This window comes from Coregonus lavaretus (assembly GCF_964263955.1).
Source record: "Coregonus lavaretus genome assembly, chromosome: 28".
Classification (NCBI taxonomy): Eukaryota; Metazoa; Chordata; class Actinopteri; order Salmoniformes; family Salmonidae; genus Coregonus; species Coregonus lavaretus.
The window spans coordinates 23,425,266-23,443,046 of NC_140015.1; the positions used below are offsets into that span (position 1 = coordinate 23,425,266).

A 17,781-nucleotide genomic window follows, 5' to 3' on the forward strand; every position below is an offset into this window, starting at 1 on the left:
GCGTTGGCCCACTCCAGGGCTTTCCCTGAGTGGCCAGCTAACCGGGTGGCCAGCTGGTCTCGACAGATCGGGTCCTCTCCTCTCCAGGCGTTGGACAACCTGAAGAACCCGATCCATCACTTCCCCCAAGCTGGCCAGCATCGTGGAATGCTCCTGGACCCGTGCCACGACTCCAGGCATGCGCTCCTCTCCCGCTGACTCCATTTTGGGTGGGTGATTCTGTGATGAGTGTGATTAGAAGGAGTCAGGCGCAGGAGGGTAAATCACCAAAGAATACCTGAAAAAAATCAGAAATAAAAGTAACAAATAATTAAAGAGCAGCAGTAAAATAACAATAGCGAGGCTATATACAGAGGGTACCAGTACCAAGTCAATGTGCGGGGGCACTGGTTAGTCGAGGTAATTGAGGTAATATGTACATGTAGGTAGAGTTATTAAAGTGACTATGCATAGATAATAAACAGAGTGTAGCAGCAGCGTAAAATAGGTGGGGGAGGGGGCAATGCAAATAGTCTGGGTAGCCATTTGATTAGGTGTTCAGGAGTCTTATGGCTTGGGGGTAGAAGCTGTTTAGAAGCCTCTTGGACCTAGACTTGGTGCTCCGGTACCGCTTGCCGTGCAGTAGCAGAGAGAAGAGTTTATGACTAGGTTGGCTGGAGTCTTTGACCATTTTTAGGGCCTTCCTCTGACACCGCCTGGTATAGAGGTCCTGTATGGCAGGAAGCTTGGCCCCAGTGATGTACTGGGCTGTACGCACTACCCTCTGTAGTGCCTTGCGGTCGGAGGCCGAGCAGTTGCCATACCAGGCAGTGATGCAACCAGTCAGGATGCTCTCGATAGTGCAGCTGTAGAACCTTTTGAGGATCTGAGGACCAATGCCAAATCTTTTCAGTCTCCTTTTTTTTTTCACCTTTATTTAACCAGGTAAGCCAGTTGAGAACAAGTTCTCATTTACAACTGCGACCTGGCCAAGATAAAGCAAAGCAGTGCGATAAAAACAACAACACAGAGTTACATATGGGGTAAAACAAAACATAAAGTCAAAAATACAACAGAAAATATATATACAGTGTGTTCAAATGTAGCAAGTTATGGAGGTAAGGCAATGAATAGGCCATAGTGCAAAATAATTACAATTAGTATTAACACTGGAATGATAGATGTGCAAGAGATGATGTGATGTGCAAATAGAGATACTGGGGTGCAAATGAGCAAAATAAATAACAATATGGGGATGAGGTAGTTGGGTGGGCTAATTTCAGATGGGCTGTGTACAGATGCAGTGATCGGTAAGGTGCTCTGACAACTGATGCTTAAAGTTAGTGAGGGAGATAAGAGTCTCCAGCTTCAGAGATTTTTGCAATTCGTTCCAGTCATTGGCAGCAGAGAACTGGAAGGAATGGCGGCCAAAGGAGGTGTTGGCTTTGGGGATGGAGCACATACTACGCGTGGGTGTTGCTATGGTGACCAATGAGCTAAGATAAGGCAGAGATTTGCCTAGCAGTGATTTATAGATGGCCTGGAGCCAGTGGGTTTGGCGACGAATATGTAGTGAGGACCAGCGTACAGGTCACAGTGGTGGGTAGTATATGGGGCTTTGGTGACAAAACTGATGGCACTGTGATAGACTACATCCAATTTGAAGAGTAGAGTGTTGGAGGCAATTTTGTAAATGACATCGCCGAAGTCAAGGATTGGTAGGATAGTCAGTTTTACGAGGGTATGTTTGGCAGCATGAGTGAAGGAGGCTTTGTTGCGAAAAATTCCTTAGGGTGAATAGGTTTTGTTGTGCCCTTTTCCCGACTGTCTTGGTGTGTTTGGACCATGTTAGTTTGTTGGTGATGTGGACACCAAGGAACATGAAGCTCTCCACCTGCTCCACTACAGCCCGTCGATGAGAATGGGGGCGTGCTCGGCCCTCTACTTTTTCCTGTAGTCCACAATCATCTCCTTTGTCTTGATCACGTTGAGGGAGAGGTTGTTGTCCTGGCACCACACGGCTAGGTCTCTGACCTCCTCCCTATAGGCTGTCTCGTCGTTGTCGGTGATCAGGCCTTCCACTGTTGTGTCATCGGCAAACTTAATGATGGTGTTGGAGTCGTGCTTGGCCATGCAGTCATGAGTGAACAGGGAGTACAGGAGGGGACTGAGCACGCACCCCTGAGGGGCCCCCGTGTTGAGGATCAGCGTGGTGGTGTGTGTTGTTACCTACCCGTACCACCTGGGGGCGGCCCGTCAGGAAGTCCAGGATCCAGTTGCAGAGGGAGGTGTTTAGTCCCAGGGTCCTTAGCTTAGTGATGAGCTTTGAGGGAACTATGGTGTTGAACGCTGAGCTGTAGTCAATCAATAACATTTTCACATAGGTGTTCCTTTTGTCCAGGTGTGAAAGGGCAGTGTGTAGCGCAATAGAGATTGCATCATCTGTGGATCTGTTGGGGCGGTATGCAAATTGGAGTGGGTCAAGTGTTTCTGGGATAATGGTGTTGATGTGAGCCATGACCTTTCTTTCAAAGCACTTCATGGCTACAGACGTTAGTGCTACGGGTCGGTAGTCATTTAGGCAGGTTACCATAGTGTTCTTGGGCACAGGGACTGTGGTGGTCTGCTTGAAACATGTTGGTATTACAGACTCAGACAGGAAGAGGTTGAAAATGTCAGTGAAGACACATGCCAGTTGGTCAGCGCATGCTCAGAGTACACGTCCTGGTAATCCGTCTGGCCCTGCGGCCTTGTGAATGTTGACCTGTTTACAGGTCTTACTCACATCAGCTATGGAGAGCGTGATCACACAGTCGTCCGGAATAGCTGATGCTCTCATGCATGTTTCAGTGTTACTTGCCTCAAAGAAAGCATATAAGTAATTTAGCTCGTCTGGTAGGCTTGTGTCACTGGGCAGCTTGCGGCTGTGCTTCCCTTTGTAGTCTGTAATAGTTTGCAAGCCCTGCCACATCCGACGAGCGTCGGAGCCGGTGTAGTACGATTCGATCTTAGTCCTGTATTGACTCTTTGCCTGTTTGATGGTTCGTCGGAGGGCGTAGCGGGATTTCTTATAAGCTTCCGGGTTAGAGTCCCGCTCCTTGAAAGCGGCAGCTCTATCCTTTAGTTAGTGCGAATGTTGCCTGTAATCCATGGCTTCTGGTTTGGGTATGTACGTACAGTCACTGTGGGGACGACGTCATCGATGCACTTATTGATGAAGCCAGTGACTGATATGGTGTCCTCCTCAATGCCATCGGAAGAATCCCGGAACATATTCCATAGAGAGAGAGAGAGAGAGAGAGAGAGAGGGAGAGGAGGAGGACCAGATGGAGAGTGAATTATGGAATGTGTATGTATGTGTGGTGATTAATGGAAGCGGTTGTCAATAAGACAATGCAGACAGCATATTAATTAAGGTGGCAGAAACCACTGACAATAATTGAAAACACTTCCTGAGAGGTAGTGGATAAGTCGAGAGTGGAGAAATGTAAGCAATTTAAAGACTTTCGACTTCAGCATGATTAATCCGTATGACTGCAGTTGTTTTGCCAGGTTCTGAGTCACAACAATACAGAATTCATGACTGACTTTGTTAAACATGATTTAACCCTTAAGGTGGGGAATTCCGACCTGAGTTAAGTGTGCGTAAATGGAACAAAATTCCCTTTTATACACTGTTCTCTCTATGCGTATTATGACATTGAACTTAAGCATGAGAATAGCATGCTATTCACCCGCTATTCGTTCGGGTGGAGATCTAAGAAATGAAAGTGTGGGGGAGGTGTGTCTACGTATTCTGACCTTGATTCAATTCCCTCATAATTCCACCAACTTTGTGGAAAAAGCAGTGGAAAAAGCTTCTACTTTATTTATTTTTTCTGATAGAAATAACAGCATTCACCATGCACTGTAATTTATAAAATGATAAGAGCAAGGTAAATAAGTAATCTGTTTGGAGAAGGGGATTGTAAATACACATAGCAATTGTTTTGTATGATTTTTCCTTATGATTCCTGGAGACTAATGTGAAACCAGTCTTATGGAAGCAAACTGAAATCATATTAACATGACATGTGTTGCGGACCCTTTTCCACAGTGAATGTGTATTGTATGCACTCACAATTTGCGTGGATGAAATTTGGAGACCCAAGCTATAGGCTTCTGTAGGGCTGAACCTGCTCTTTAGAATGTTTTAATTATATGCCCGGGCTTTAATCCATTTTATTTTACAATTTATATCATGTTAAATATTAGCCACTATCAGGAGCCACCGTCAGTAAGACTCACATACATTTATAACTGTCACTTTAGTGTTAGTTTTCTTCAATTTGTAGCTTACATTTTGCATCCTTCCATTCCATTCCATTCCGTTTACCTTTCTTTCCTCTATCACATCCGTGTAAATTGTTCCTGAGGATTGCTAGCAATGCTGGATCATATTAAGCTAATTTTGTGCAATAATTTGGGACATCTAGCTATTTGAATCATTATGGAACTCAGACCACACGTAGCAGTTTAAACCTGGACCGTTGACATCACAATTCCATGATTAGTGAGGATTAGGGTAGATTAATAAGACTATTGTTCAACCCTTATTGTACACTTTTTTTCCAACTTCCAATATTTCATGGATTGAACTTGATTATGAAAACTTTCAGGATGAATCAAACACTGTATATCTGATTAATCAATATATTTTGTGTATAAAGGCTCTCCAAACCTGTTTTTTCTACGATTCATACATACTTTCCTAACCCAAAATTGTGCAAAGCCCGTTACGCACCTGCATAAGGTAAGTCTTAATACTACTGAGAAGTGCGTAGGAAAGGCGTGTGTAAGAAAGGCATACATTTCCTGAATCTGAATTGGGCCCTAATTGCGCATGTACTGTATTTGAAATAGTCTTTGCATGTGTTAGAAAGGTGCTAATATAATGTAACCCCATATTATGTAATATATCTCCATGAGTGTTCTGACCTACAGTTGAAGTTGGAAGTTTACATACACCTTAGCCAAATACATTTAAACTCAGTTTTTCACAATACCTGACATTTAATCCTAGTAGAAATTCCCTGTCTTAGGTCAGTTAGGATCACCACTTTATTTTAAGAATGTGAAATGTCAGAATAATTGTAGAGAGAATTATTTATTTAAGCTTTTATTTCTTTCATCACATTCCCAGTGGGTCAGAAGTTTACATACACTCAATTAGTATTTGGTAGCATTGACTTTAAATTGTTTAACTTGGGTCAAACTTTTCGGGTAGCCTTCCACAAGCTTCCCACAATAAGTTGGGTGAATTTTGGCCCATTCCTCCTGACAGAGCTAGTGTAACTGAGTCAGGTTTGTAGGCCTCCTTGCTCGCACACGCTTTTTCAGTTCTGCCCACACATTCTCTATAAGATTGAGGTCAGGGCTTTGTGATGGCCACTCCAATACCTTGACTTTGTTGTCCTTAAGCCATTTTGCCACAACTTTGGATGTCTGCTTGGGGTCATTGTTCATTTGGAAGACCCATTTGCGACCAAGCTTTAACTTCTTGACTGATATCTTGAGATGTTGCTTCAATATATCCACATCATTTTCCTTCCTCATGATGCCATCTATTTTGTGAAGTGCACCAGCACCCCTACAGCATGATGCTGCCACCCCCGTGCTTCACGGTTGGGATGGTGTTCTTCGGCTTGCAAGCAGCTCCCTTTTTCCTCCAAACATAATGATGGTCATTATGGCCAAACAGTTCTATTTTTGTTTCATCAGACCAGAGGACATTTCTCCAAAAAGTACGATCTTTGTCCCCATGTGCAGTTGCAAACCGTAGTCTGGCTTTTTTATGGCGGTTTTGGAGCAGTGGCTTCTTCCTTGCTGAGCGGCCTTTCAGGTTATGTCGATATAGGACTCATTTTACTGTGGATATAGATACTTTTGTACCTGTTTCCTCCAGCATCTTCACAAGGTCCTTTGTTGTTGTTCTGGGATTGATTTGCACCAAAGTATGTTCATCTCTAGGAGACAGAACGCGTCTCCTTCTTGAGCTGTATGACGGCTGCGTGGTCCCATGGTGTTTATACTTGCGTACTATTGTTTGTACAGATGAACGTGGTACCTTCAGGCATTTGGAAATTGCTCCCAAGGATGAACCAGACTTTGTGGAGGTCTACAAAAAATTTTCTGAGGTCTTGGCTTTTGATTTTCCCATGATGTCAAGCAAAGAGGCACTGAGTTTGAAGGTAGGCCTTGAAATAAATCCACAGGTACACCTCCAATTGACTCAAATGATGTCAATTAGCCTATCAGAAGCTTCTAAAGCCATGCCATCATTTTCTGAAAAATTTCAAGCTGTTTAAAGGCACAGTCAACTTAGTGTATGTAAACTTCTGACCCACTGGAATTGTGATACAGTGAATTATAAGTGAAATAATCTGTCTGTAAACAATTGTTGGAAAAATGACTTGTGTCATGCACAATGTAGATGTCCTAACCGACTTGCCAAACTATAGTTTGTTAACAAGAAAGTTGTGGAGTGGTTGAAAAACTAGTTTTAATGACTCCAACCTAAGTGTATGTAAACTTCCGACTTCAACTGTAAATGCATGGGGTCCATTGTCCTGCTTGCGAACATAAGCAACCATTTAAATTTAAACAGGTTTTCTGGCGCAAAATGCATATCAGACAATTAAAATCCTTGATTTACTTGCATGTGACAGAACACTAAATTGTAGCTGGTCCCATCAAATAACATGGCACACGTTAACCCTATGCTAACTTCAACAGGCAGCACTGATTATACCCTGGCACAAATCCTTCATCAGCCCATCAAAGATCTTAGGCTTTATATCGACCAACCAATGGAATTTATTAAATGAGGTAAATAGGTATTTTAAATCTACAAATTCAAGGTTTACTTTTGTTCAGTTGGTCTGTAACAAAATGTTGTGTGCCAACATTGCATTGATGCGTCCTTGACTAGGCTACTAGCTACTAGTAGGAAGTGTTTTCCTACATTAAGACTGTCGATTCAAGTCCTATGGATTTGCGATAAACCTCTTTAAAATAACTGCAATACTGCCATCTGTAGGATGATAAAGAGAGTGCAAACTACAATCCTACTGTGCACTTTGTAATGCTCATCCTACTCATGTCAAATAAAGCATATGTGACAAAGCAGATGATTATAAAAATGCATATAAAACGTTGTAGGCCTACATTTAGATGTACACGTCCATGTAATATAGCCTATGATATGATTACTAGGCAATAGCAGTGTGTTGTGTGGAAGGCTGAAGAAATAGGTAGTGGAGAGTGGGGTAATTTAAACCATTTTATACATTCAGCATCACTCCATCAAGGGAAATATTGTATTCTTTCTAACAAAGATTTCTACATATATTTTAGGATGTTGTGTATCCCTGGAAATAATCAGTATTCATGTAAACGTTCCAGTTTTGAAAACATAGCTTTTCAAAAAGAAAGTGGTCTATTGGCACAACTTACTCCGGGTATGGGGTAAATTGAGCCTAGGACAGGGTTAGTTGAGTCGCGTACACATTTTTGTACTGAATTAAATATTACCACTACCTTTTTAAAACCATGTCTCAATCACAATAACTTTTCTGTCTTTTAATAATTTTAAGCATATTTTAACACAGGATTAACACCTAACAAACACTTTTAACATAGGCCCGGCCCTGTTGTTACCTCATGTCCCAGTGATAATGCCTTGCATTACGCCTGGGAAGAAAACATTGGCTCAATTTACCCCCCATGGCCATAGCCTCAACTTACCCCAAGACAAACATTTTAATATATTAACCCACACAGCTACAAGGATGAAACCCTCCCACGGCTGTAATATTTATGTGATGACGCTTTGTTTATTATTATGGTCTATGTAATGTGGTTTCACCTAAACCCCTCTCTCTTACTGCAGTTCTCCATTGAAAAGCTACTCCCATGAGCTGTACAGCAGAAAGGTTTTCCATTATTACTCCCCTGATTGTTGTAATTAGGGTTATTACATTAATCATCATCATCATTTGCTGGGCAGATGCCCTTTCCCACTTAGTCCTCTCTCACAGTAGGCTCATAACCTCACACTGTGGCTGAAAGCAGCCAAGGTGATGAAAGCCCAGATCAGCGATATGAGAGAACGTGGAAGGCCGCCCGTGGTCTGGTGGCGCTTAGTCAGGCCTCATTATGAAATGACCCTAATAGTATATCCATTATGTATCATTACCTGCATACAGCCACTTCTCATGATCATCCATTAATTTACCACTCGATGAGGGGAAGTTCTGGCTGGCGAAGCAGCTTAGTGGCCGATGACTTGAGTTGACTGAAGGATCATTATTGGTTTTACTGAAAGTCGAACATCGTCATAGCTGCCCACAGGCCTTTACAACACCAAACCTCACCAACTGTAGTTACACTCATTCTACCCTCTCCCTTCTCCTTCCTCCACCCAACCACACCATTCCAAAGAGAGAATACCTTGGGCGCCTACGAGCCTGCACGCTATCCAATTGACTGCCCTCATTTAAGTGGTGGCTAAGTAGTGTTGGGGGGGATCAATACTGTCAGCCTGTGGGGGCTGTGTGGGGGCTGTATGGGGGCTGTGTGGGGGCTGTGTGGGGGCTGTGTGGGGGCTGTATGGGGGCTGTGTGGGGGCTGTATGGGGGCTGTGTGGGGGCTGTGTGGGGGCTGTGTGGGGGCTGTGTGGGGGCTGTGTGGGGGCTGTATGGGGGCTGTGTGGGGGATGTATGGGGGCTGTGTGGGGGCTGTGTGTGTGCTTGGGGGATTTAGTGCTTGGAACAGTGCCGGGCCCTGTTAGGTGCATTCATCATCTGACTCCCACGGTCAGCTAGTCAGCGCTGAATGTCATGCTGTTAACACTCCTCACACACAGGCCTCCCTTAGCACCGACACTTACTCTCTGCATTTACATGTTGCCCACATCCATAGCCTATATTGCACCCATGGGCCCTGGAGCTGCAGTGGTGAACCATTTATTACACACACTCAATCAATGTCGTCCAATCTTGGCTATGTTTCTGAATAGGTTATTAAAGTTTAATTGCTGAGGAAATGGCTACTATTTCCCTTCTGGTTGGTCAACACCTGTTATTTGAGTTTTTACTGTATTGCAAGTGACAGGGGAATGTGCTACTTGGTCCCCATTCCTCATAGTATTCCTTCCCTGTACTGTGCTATCAATCCTAGACAATCCTATTCTCCATGGTGTTGTGGATTCTGATCTGATCAGGTACGTAGGTGGTGAGACAGAAGGTCAACCCCAGTGTAATACAGAAGAATGAAATACAGGGAGAAGTCTGTCATACTCTTAAGTTGTCATGTTGCTCAAATTCATCCCAGAAGGATAGAAAGGTCACTCCATAAAAAACCTGGCCTCAAAGCAGTAGTCTGGTGAAATGTGCAGTGAATGACAAGAGCCATGGCAGAAACAACATGGCCGTCTTCATGTTGGCTGTGGCTTTTCCTTTGAACTGTTTACCCTGAGGTAAAGCCACAACTTCTCTGATATCAGAGAACTCCCTTGAGTTGTATGACTTAGAATATACAGATGTAGGATCTGCATTTGACCTATATTGTCACAGCAAAATAATCCTGCAGCAACAGGAGTTGAATGTTTATTCTATAATGTTGCTTGATTGGTGGTTAGGCTACTAGCTGGCCAAAAGTAGGCTACATGAAAAATGCAATACTGTTAGTGTGGGTTTTCAGTGAATATATGTAAATCACAAAGCGGTTCAGGAAAATTCTCAGTAACTAAAGATTGAGCAAATTAAGATCCTACATCTGTAAGTTCATTTTTGTCAGGCCTGTGTAAAATTATTTTTTCATAAAAAAACTATTAATGGAAAATAAGTTCAGTTGGTTAATGTAATAATAATAATAATATGCCATTTAGCAGACGCTTTTATCCAAAGCGACTTACAGTCATGCGTGCATACATTTTTGTGTATGGGTGGTCCCGGGGATCGAACCCACTACCTTGGCGTTACAAGCGCCGTGCTCTACCAGCTGAGCTACAGAGGACCACATGTACAATGTACTCTGCCATGGACCAATTTGCATAGATTCATTTAGCTTTCTGTCTGTTAATGTGTCTGACCACTGCTGTTTCCTTCTTACCACACAAGTTCCAATAGCCATGACCTATTCCCATCTAAATGCAAATAGGAGGGTCCTACACAATGTGAAAACCATAGCTGTTTCCCATTTATCTGTACACAATTGTAACCACAAGGCTTTTGTTTTCATGTTGCGAGGAAGTGTTTTCTTCTGACTCTGTGAATTTAAAGAGGCTTGAAATTGCACTGGCTGTTCTGGAAACAGTGGGTATTAATATGTGTGTCATCAGAGTAATGGCAGTCATAATGTATTCTGTTGTTACTGTGAGTTCCATTAGGTCAGTGACCTCTGTCGATAGTACAATACAGTAGATTCAAACTCTCAGGGGAAGAGGAAGGGAAAAAGAGCTAATAATGCTCCCCTATTGATTTGAATCATTAATGTGTAGTTAACAACTTTACCTACCAATACAGTTATGCAAACTACGGCAGTGGAAGAGCAAATGGCAAATTGACTGGAAGCTTTATTTAATGACAAAGGACAAAGGGATACTATAGCATGTCTTGTCATCAATGCACTGCATTGGATAAAGATGTTTTTTATTTGTCTTGTTTCATGCTTATTCCAAATATGTGGCGTGTAAGACCTTGTGGGTGAGGTTGCAATTTGGACAACTTCTTGCAAAAAGCTCAGAGTAGCATTTAGTCTAGTTAATATAGGTGACAGGATAACTACGTTTTGTAACTTAACCTGGAGGTCCATAGTATTATATCTATGGGGTATATGCTAATTTGATGTTGAAATGTTTAGGTTTATACATTTATTAGACTATCAAGCCAGTTGTATAATTCCATATAGAAAGTATATGTGGGTTATGGTTCTCTGTCATTCTTTAGAAACAGTTAGTCAAATGTTTACACCTCAGCCATGAAAAAACATAATACCAATATTACCAATTCACTCTCTAATTCGTGAATGTTGTATAAATGAAAATGTGAAAAAAATTCCCTGACTCCATATTTACTAAACTGATTATTGGTTTATACAATACACATGGGATGTGCTTTAATAATTCATTTGTAAACAAAAACATTTGCACAGGAACAGTTGTATACTGTTTGCTTTGAAGCTTTTTAAATTAGTCCTCCATTGTTTGTGCAACAAAGACACAAAGGAATTTTCATTCATACCACATTGACACATAAAAATACAAGCTTAATAAATTGAATATTTGCAACAAAAGTAAAACAGTGCTTTTACAGCAGATAGATCATGGGACGCAACAACTTAACAGCATGTTAGTCTCAGAACCTACTGCCAAAACTGAGCTCTAGCCTCATGTGTGTGAGAAAAGCTTCTTGTGGACAATTTTATTGACTGACTGGAAAGTAAAACCAGAGCTCTGTAATGGGGTGGATGTATTTGAGCCAGACAGATGGTTGCTTAGAGACCTGTCTGTAAGATTCCGGTGGTCTGACATCAGTACAACACAGTGTTGTAGCTCTAACAGTGCCACCATAGCATCCCATGTCAGAGTCAGGGCCATCAAATGTCATTTTTTCATTGCTCTGACATAGCTACAAAAATAAAAAATCACAGGGCTATAAAACTACCATTCCAGCTTGACAAGGACTATGAAACTCCATATTGCACCATTAAGTTTTTTTTTTTTTTTTTACTCTGGCCTTAACTTGAACTTCAAAATAAATTAAATTGTATTTGCTATCCTCTCAATATCTTAGCTGATACAGGGGCTTGAAACTAGTGTAATAATTGCTCTTAATATTTCAAGTGCATCAATTTCTACTGTGTCTACATTGCATGTGAACATACAGTATAGTATAGCTAATCATATAATGATATAAGCATATAATTTACTAAGAAAAATTGCAATGTTAGCCTCTGTTGTAATGACAAATTCTAAGCAAAAGTGAGTCTTAAATATGGACTCACTGCACAAGTTGTAACAATATTATGCAATGGATACCAAAGCTCTTAACATTTAAGGTAGTACACCAGTGACAACGTTTGAAATTGCCAATGACCAGCAAATTTCTATTACAACATCTCTACAGTAAATGTCTACATACCCATTTCCATGACTCAGGTTTTTACAATAATCTTTGGACTTTCTTGTTAACTGGAGAGATAGTTGAAAAGTAAAAGCTACTACAAAACATGTACTTTGATGTGTCTGTTACTCTATAAGTATAAGAGGACACAGTGGGAGTCCACAAGGAAGTCTGTATGAATCGGAAAAAGTGGAAGATTTTTTAAATTATCCTGTGATATATCTTTTCTATTCTAGTTTATTATGTTTTTTGCTTAAAACAATCACTTAATTTGCTTCTTTTCAAAGAGCGTGTTGTTAATATAAGATTATCATCCTTGTCAAATTTGTGCCCTACAGATTCTGAGGTATATCTCCGACACTGATTCTGTCCTTTGCTTCTGTACTGCTGGTAAATCATCCATGATAAAAAATGACATACAAAGCTGGTTACGGATCAACACGTTAGACACAAGACATAAAAAAAGCGTGATTGTACAGTTAAGAACATGAGTATGGGCTTCCACACAATAAGGCATTGCTTTAATGAAAACATCTGGACAAAAAATTCACAGTTTTAATCCTTGCTTAGCTAGTGATTATAATGATGTCCTCTTTGTCGATTGTTTCAGGTACGTCAACACACCTGCAACAATGTAACCATTGTAAACACATACCAACAACTATTATTCTTCAACTCTGACGAATGGAGTCAAATATACAACAATACTTTATATCAAAATGAAAGCAGCTTTTCCAAACTCAAAACAAATGGAGGTCATCCACTTGGTTTATATAGCGAGGGAATGAGTGCAGAAAATTAAGCTATTGAAAGAAGCATTAGTTTACATGTTCACCTGTGGAGTAGTGTGTCTACAGTCTAAAGCTGCCAATTAACAGTGGCATGAGGTTGATTCAACCCTAGCCATACACAATCATCCTACAAGCACAGTTACAAAAATATACACACATACGCACACACATTATTGTACACATTTGTTAGTATCAAATATTTGTTCAGGGGTTGGACTAATCTGAAATTGTGATCTTTAATTGTGAAAGACTCTTGGGTAGAAACTCAACAATTCCACTTGGCCAGCTCTTCTCATTTAGTGTATAATGCTGCTAATATAGCCTATTTACAATCATTTATGCAACGGAAATTGACACTATATCCACTAATAAGCTGATATGTGCTGGCCGTTACAAAAAAATACGAATAAATCAACAGAGAAAACCCCCCATTAATTGTGCTTTTTAACCCACAAATCCACTTCATCATTGAAATGGGAACAATTTCGAGAGGCACCTCTTGAAGTTCTAACACCAGTTAAGTTCAATAAGAATCTCTAAAGCTATAACAAGGACTGAAAATACAAATAGTAAATATATGTATATATTTATAAAGTTGATCCAGTACCTTTCCAATTCCCCTTTTTAAAAAATATTGTCTTCTTACGGATGACCTCTGACAAAAAGCATTCCTTATGTGTCAACGTGCAAAGCCCTTATGTTGCCCTATAGAGAAAAGTACAGATGTCTTTGTGGTTGTTGATTCTAGTTGTGATAATCCAAATCTGAATGAAACGGAGAGCTTGAGCTGAAAGCAAGAAGAGTTAGTTGTTGGCTACTTTGAAAAGAAGACCTATGGTGAGGTTGCACACCTCTGGAAGTTTCTGCTGTTTTCAGCTGTTGACAGTCTGTTGACACAGGAATCCTTGGCCAGCCACCCTCTCGTTAAACAGTTACCTCATTCTTACTGGCCGTGCGGTACTGGTTGTTGTGCTGGTGGCCTGGGATGTACTGCAGATGGTCCACCGTGTGTGTCCGTCGCGAGGCAAACTGCTGCCTCTTGTTGGTGGTCGGGTGGTTGACGGTGAGCGTGTTGTATGAGTCGTTGATGGTAGTGGGATGGGAGTGCATCTTTTGCATCTTAGCGTAGCGCTCGCTTCGGTCCATGACAGGTGTGGTGGGCACAAAGTTGATGTCTACATGGGACATGGCCCGCGACATGGCCTTCTCCCGGAAGTTGGAGCGCCGCAGCGACAGCATCTTGTCCGGCGAGAGCAGGGGGTCCTGGGACTGGAGGCGGTCTGCGGAAAGCAGCTGCTCCTCTGAGAGGATGCGGCTGCCGTAGGAAGACACGCCCATGTTGTAGGCTGAGAGGCCGTAGCCGTGGCGTGGGGTCCTCTCTGGGGACAGCACATGGTCCTGGGACATGGCCCTCTGGACGCGGTGAGGCCGCTGACGCTGCTGCTGGTGGGGCTCTGCGTTCAGCTTCACCATGTGGGGCGGCTGCAGAGTCTGCCGACCTGCCAAGTCTTGGTGTCGCTTCCGCATGTAGTACTCATCTACATCCTTATCACCTGAATGGGAAAGGAGGGAGGGGGAGGAGAGAGGGGGAGGGGGAGGAGAAACATTACTCCTCCTGAGTGGATCAGCTCAGCAGTTCTACTGTGACAACTCCTACAATTCCCCTTTGATTGCATTTTCTGTCGTTATGTTTTCACGGGAGAAGGCAGGGGCTCTCTTGCGTCACAATAATTCCACTCCTGTTCTGGTGTGGAAAGGACTATACAGTGAGGGAAAAAAGTATTTGATCCCCTAATGATTTTGTACGTTTTCCCACTGACAAAGAAATTATCAGTCTATAATTTTAATGGTAGGTTTATTTGAACAGTGAGAGACAGAATAACAACAAAAAAATCCAGAAAAACGCATGTCAAAAATGTTCTATATTGATTTGCATTTTAATGAGGGAAATAAGTATGCAATCAGAAAGATTTCTGGCTCCCAGGTGTCTTTTATACAGGTAACGAGCTGAGATTAGGAGCACACTCTTAAAGGGAGCGCTCCTAATCTCCGCTTGTTACCTGTATAATAGACACCTGTCCACAGAAGCAATCAATCAATCAGATTCCAAACTCTCCACCATGGCCAAGACCAAAGAGCTCTCCAAGGATGTCAGGGACAAGATTGTAGACCTACACAAGGCTGGAATGGGCTACAAGACCATCGCCAAGCAGCTTGGTGAGAAGGTGACAACAGTTGGTGCGATTATTTGCAAATGGAAGAAACACAAAATAACTGTCCATCTCCCTCAGCCTGGGGCTCCATGCAAGATCTCACCTCGTGGAGTTGCAATGATCATGAGAACGGTGAGGAATCAGCCCAGAACTACACGGGAGGATCTTGTCAATGATCTCAAGGCAGCTGGGACCATAGTCACCAAGAAAACAATTGGTAACACACTACACCGTGAAGGACTGAAATCCTGCAGCGCCCGCAAGGTCCCCCTGCTCAAGAAAGCACATATACAGGGCCGTCTGAAGTTTGCCAATGAATATCTGAATGATTCAGAGGAGAACTGGGTGAAAGTGTTGTGGTCAGATGAGACCAAAATTGAGCTCTTTGGCATCAACTCAACTCGCCGTGTTTGGAGGAGGAGGAATGCTGCCTATGACCCCAAGAACACCATCCCCACCGTCAAACATGGAGGTGGAAACATTATGCTTTGGGGGTGTTTTTCTGCTAAGGGGACAGGACAACTTCACCGCATCAAAGGGACGATGGAGGGGGCCATGTACCGTCAAATCTTGGGTGAGAACCTCCTTCCCTCTGCCAGGGCATTGAAAATGGGTCGTGGATGGGTATTCCAGCATGACAATGACCCAAAACACACGGCCAAGGCAACAAAGAAGTGGCTCAAGAAGAAGCACATTAAGGTCCTGGAGTGGCCTAGCCATAGAAAATCTGTGGAGGGAGCTGAAGGTTTGAGTTGCCAAACGTCAGCCTCGAAACCTTAATGACTTGGAGAAGATCTGCAAAGAGGAGTGGGACAAAATCCCTCCTGAGATGTGTGCAAGCCTGGTGGCCTACTACAAGAAACGTCTGACCTCTGTGATTGCCAACAAGTCATGTTTTGCAGAGGGGTCAAATACTTATTTCCCTCATTAAAATGCAATTAAATTTATAACATTTTTGACATGCGTTTTTCTGGATGTTTTTGTTGTTATTCTGTCTCTCACTTTTCAAATAAACCTACCATTAAAATTATAGACTGATCATTTCTTTGTCAGTGGGCAAACGTACAAAATCAGCAGGGGATCAAATACTTTTTTCCCTCACTGTAAGCCTGCCGCGAGGCAAAACAATCCAACTGTCAGTGATGCGAGTGCGGCACTGCAGGGTAGCCAGTGGTTTGACTGCTAAAAGCAGAGGGGCTCTACAGCGAGTGCTAACACTCTCCTGATGTTAAAGTCATTACATCTGCATGAGAAAAGCGGCGGGCTCCTCTCAAATGACATTTAAACAGGCTTTTAGACTGGCTAGGCCTGGCAACATCAGATTGATGGCACCCTGAAACTACTGTTACTAACTGTCATCTCTGGGGGGGTAGATACCTCAGTAGCTAATATCCCAGGGCCTCAAGAACACACAGAGTTGGTCTAAAAATGTTGGGACAATACTGCGCTTGACTGAGATTTAGATGATAAGGATTTTGTTTTGGTATGTACATTTCAACCCTCCTCCTTGGATAGATGCCACGCCTGGATAGAGAAGGTCACCTTTTTTTTCTCTCCATAAGGATTTATTTTCCCCAGCCATGCATCACTAATGAAGAAGACCTGGGTTAGGCTTCTGGCAATAGCGTTCTGTCTTTTTCTCCAGGGGTCACTTTAGATGACATTATGGTAGGAAATGTCAACAACACTGACCCAGAGGCTATAGCTTGCCCACAATCATTTTTACATTACATTTGAGATTTTAGTCATTTAGCAGACGCTCTTATCCAGAGCGACTTACAATCGACAGGGCATGTCCCTTAGCTTAATTTAAGTGCCTCTTCGTTGCCAAGAGTTATAGGGATTAGGGTTCAGTTTATCCTAAGCCTATAGATCTAAGATTTAGAATTGACATCATTGCATTGAAAATACTATGCCATGTTGAAATAGGGGTTGATTTCATGTTGTACTCAGAGACATTTCCATCAACTCTCCTCTCATGCTTTAATCAATTTCAATTTGACATTTTAACTGCTGTTAAAAATGTTAGGCCTTTTGTAAATAATTCACATAGGGCTTTGTATTTCCTTCCTTTTTACTTTTATGTTAAATAAATATATGCTGGGTTCATTTCTTTACTACTGCGGATAAGACGTTGCACTTTAACTTGCGTTCAATTTTGAGAGGGCAAGGGGTCTCAAAGGTGAGGTGAAACCACAAACATCTCAACTTGCTAGCCGTGGCTAACTGACTAGGTATCCCCTTTCCCTTTCCTTAACCTTAAATAAACTAAAGTCTCCACTCTCCCAGATTAAATTCAATATGGCGAGTATATTCATCTGTGGTAGCTATTGATCCCAATACGCCGTCATCCGGCTCAGACGAAGCAGTAATCACATAATGCAGATACACTTGTAAAAAACGTGTGAAACATCAATTATAAAGGGATCTTTAGAGGGAATTACGATAAGGCGTGGTAAGAGAAAGGGGCCCACAATAATATCATTTAGCTTTTTGCTTTGCATGAGGATTAAAGGGGCTCTGTTGTTCTGAGTGTTCTAATGCCTTTTAAGTTGATTACAGAAGGAAGGAGAAGACCGAGCCAAATACGATTCCTACTGCCCCATCCCCTCCCTTCCCCTCCACTCGCTGGCT

The 17,781-nt window shown here is 42.2% G+C and overlaps 1 protein-coding gene across 1 annotated transcript in view; it reads right to left on the bottom strand.

The window, feature by feature from the left end:
* Nucleotides 1–13,858: 13,858 nt before the first annotated feature.
* Nucleotides 13,859–17,781, bottom strand: part of LOC311103616 (shisa family member 6) — a gene marked incomplete at both ends in the record, with an annotated part of 62,322 nt that continues 58,399 nt past the window's right edge. The window contains one exon of the mRNA XM_084145214.1: nt 13,859–14,487. Coding sequence (XP_084001340.1) covers nt 13,859–14,487 — 629 coding nt within the window. The remainder of the gene's footprint in view (nt 14,488–17,781) is intronic.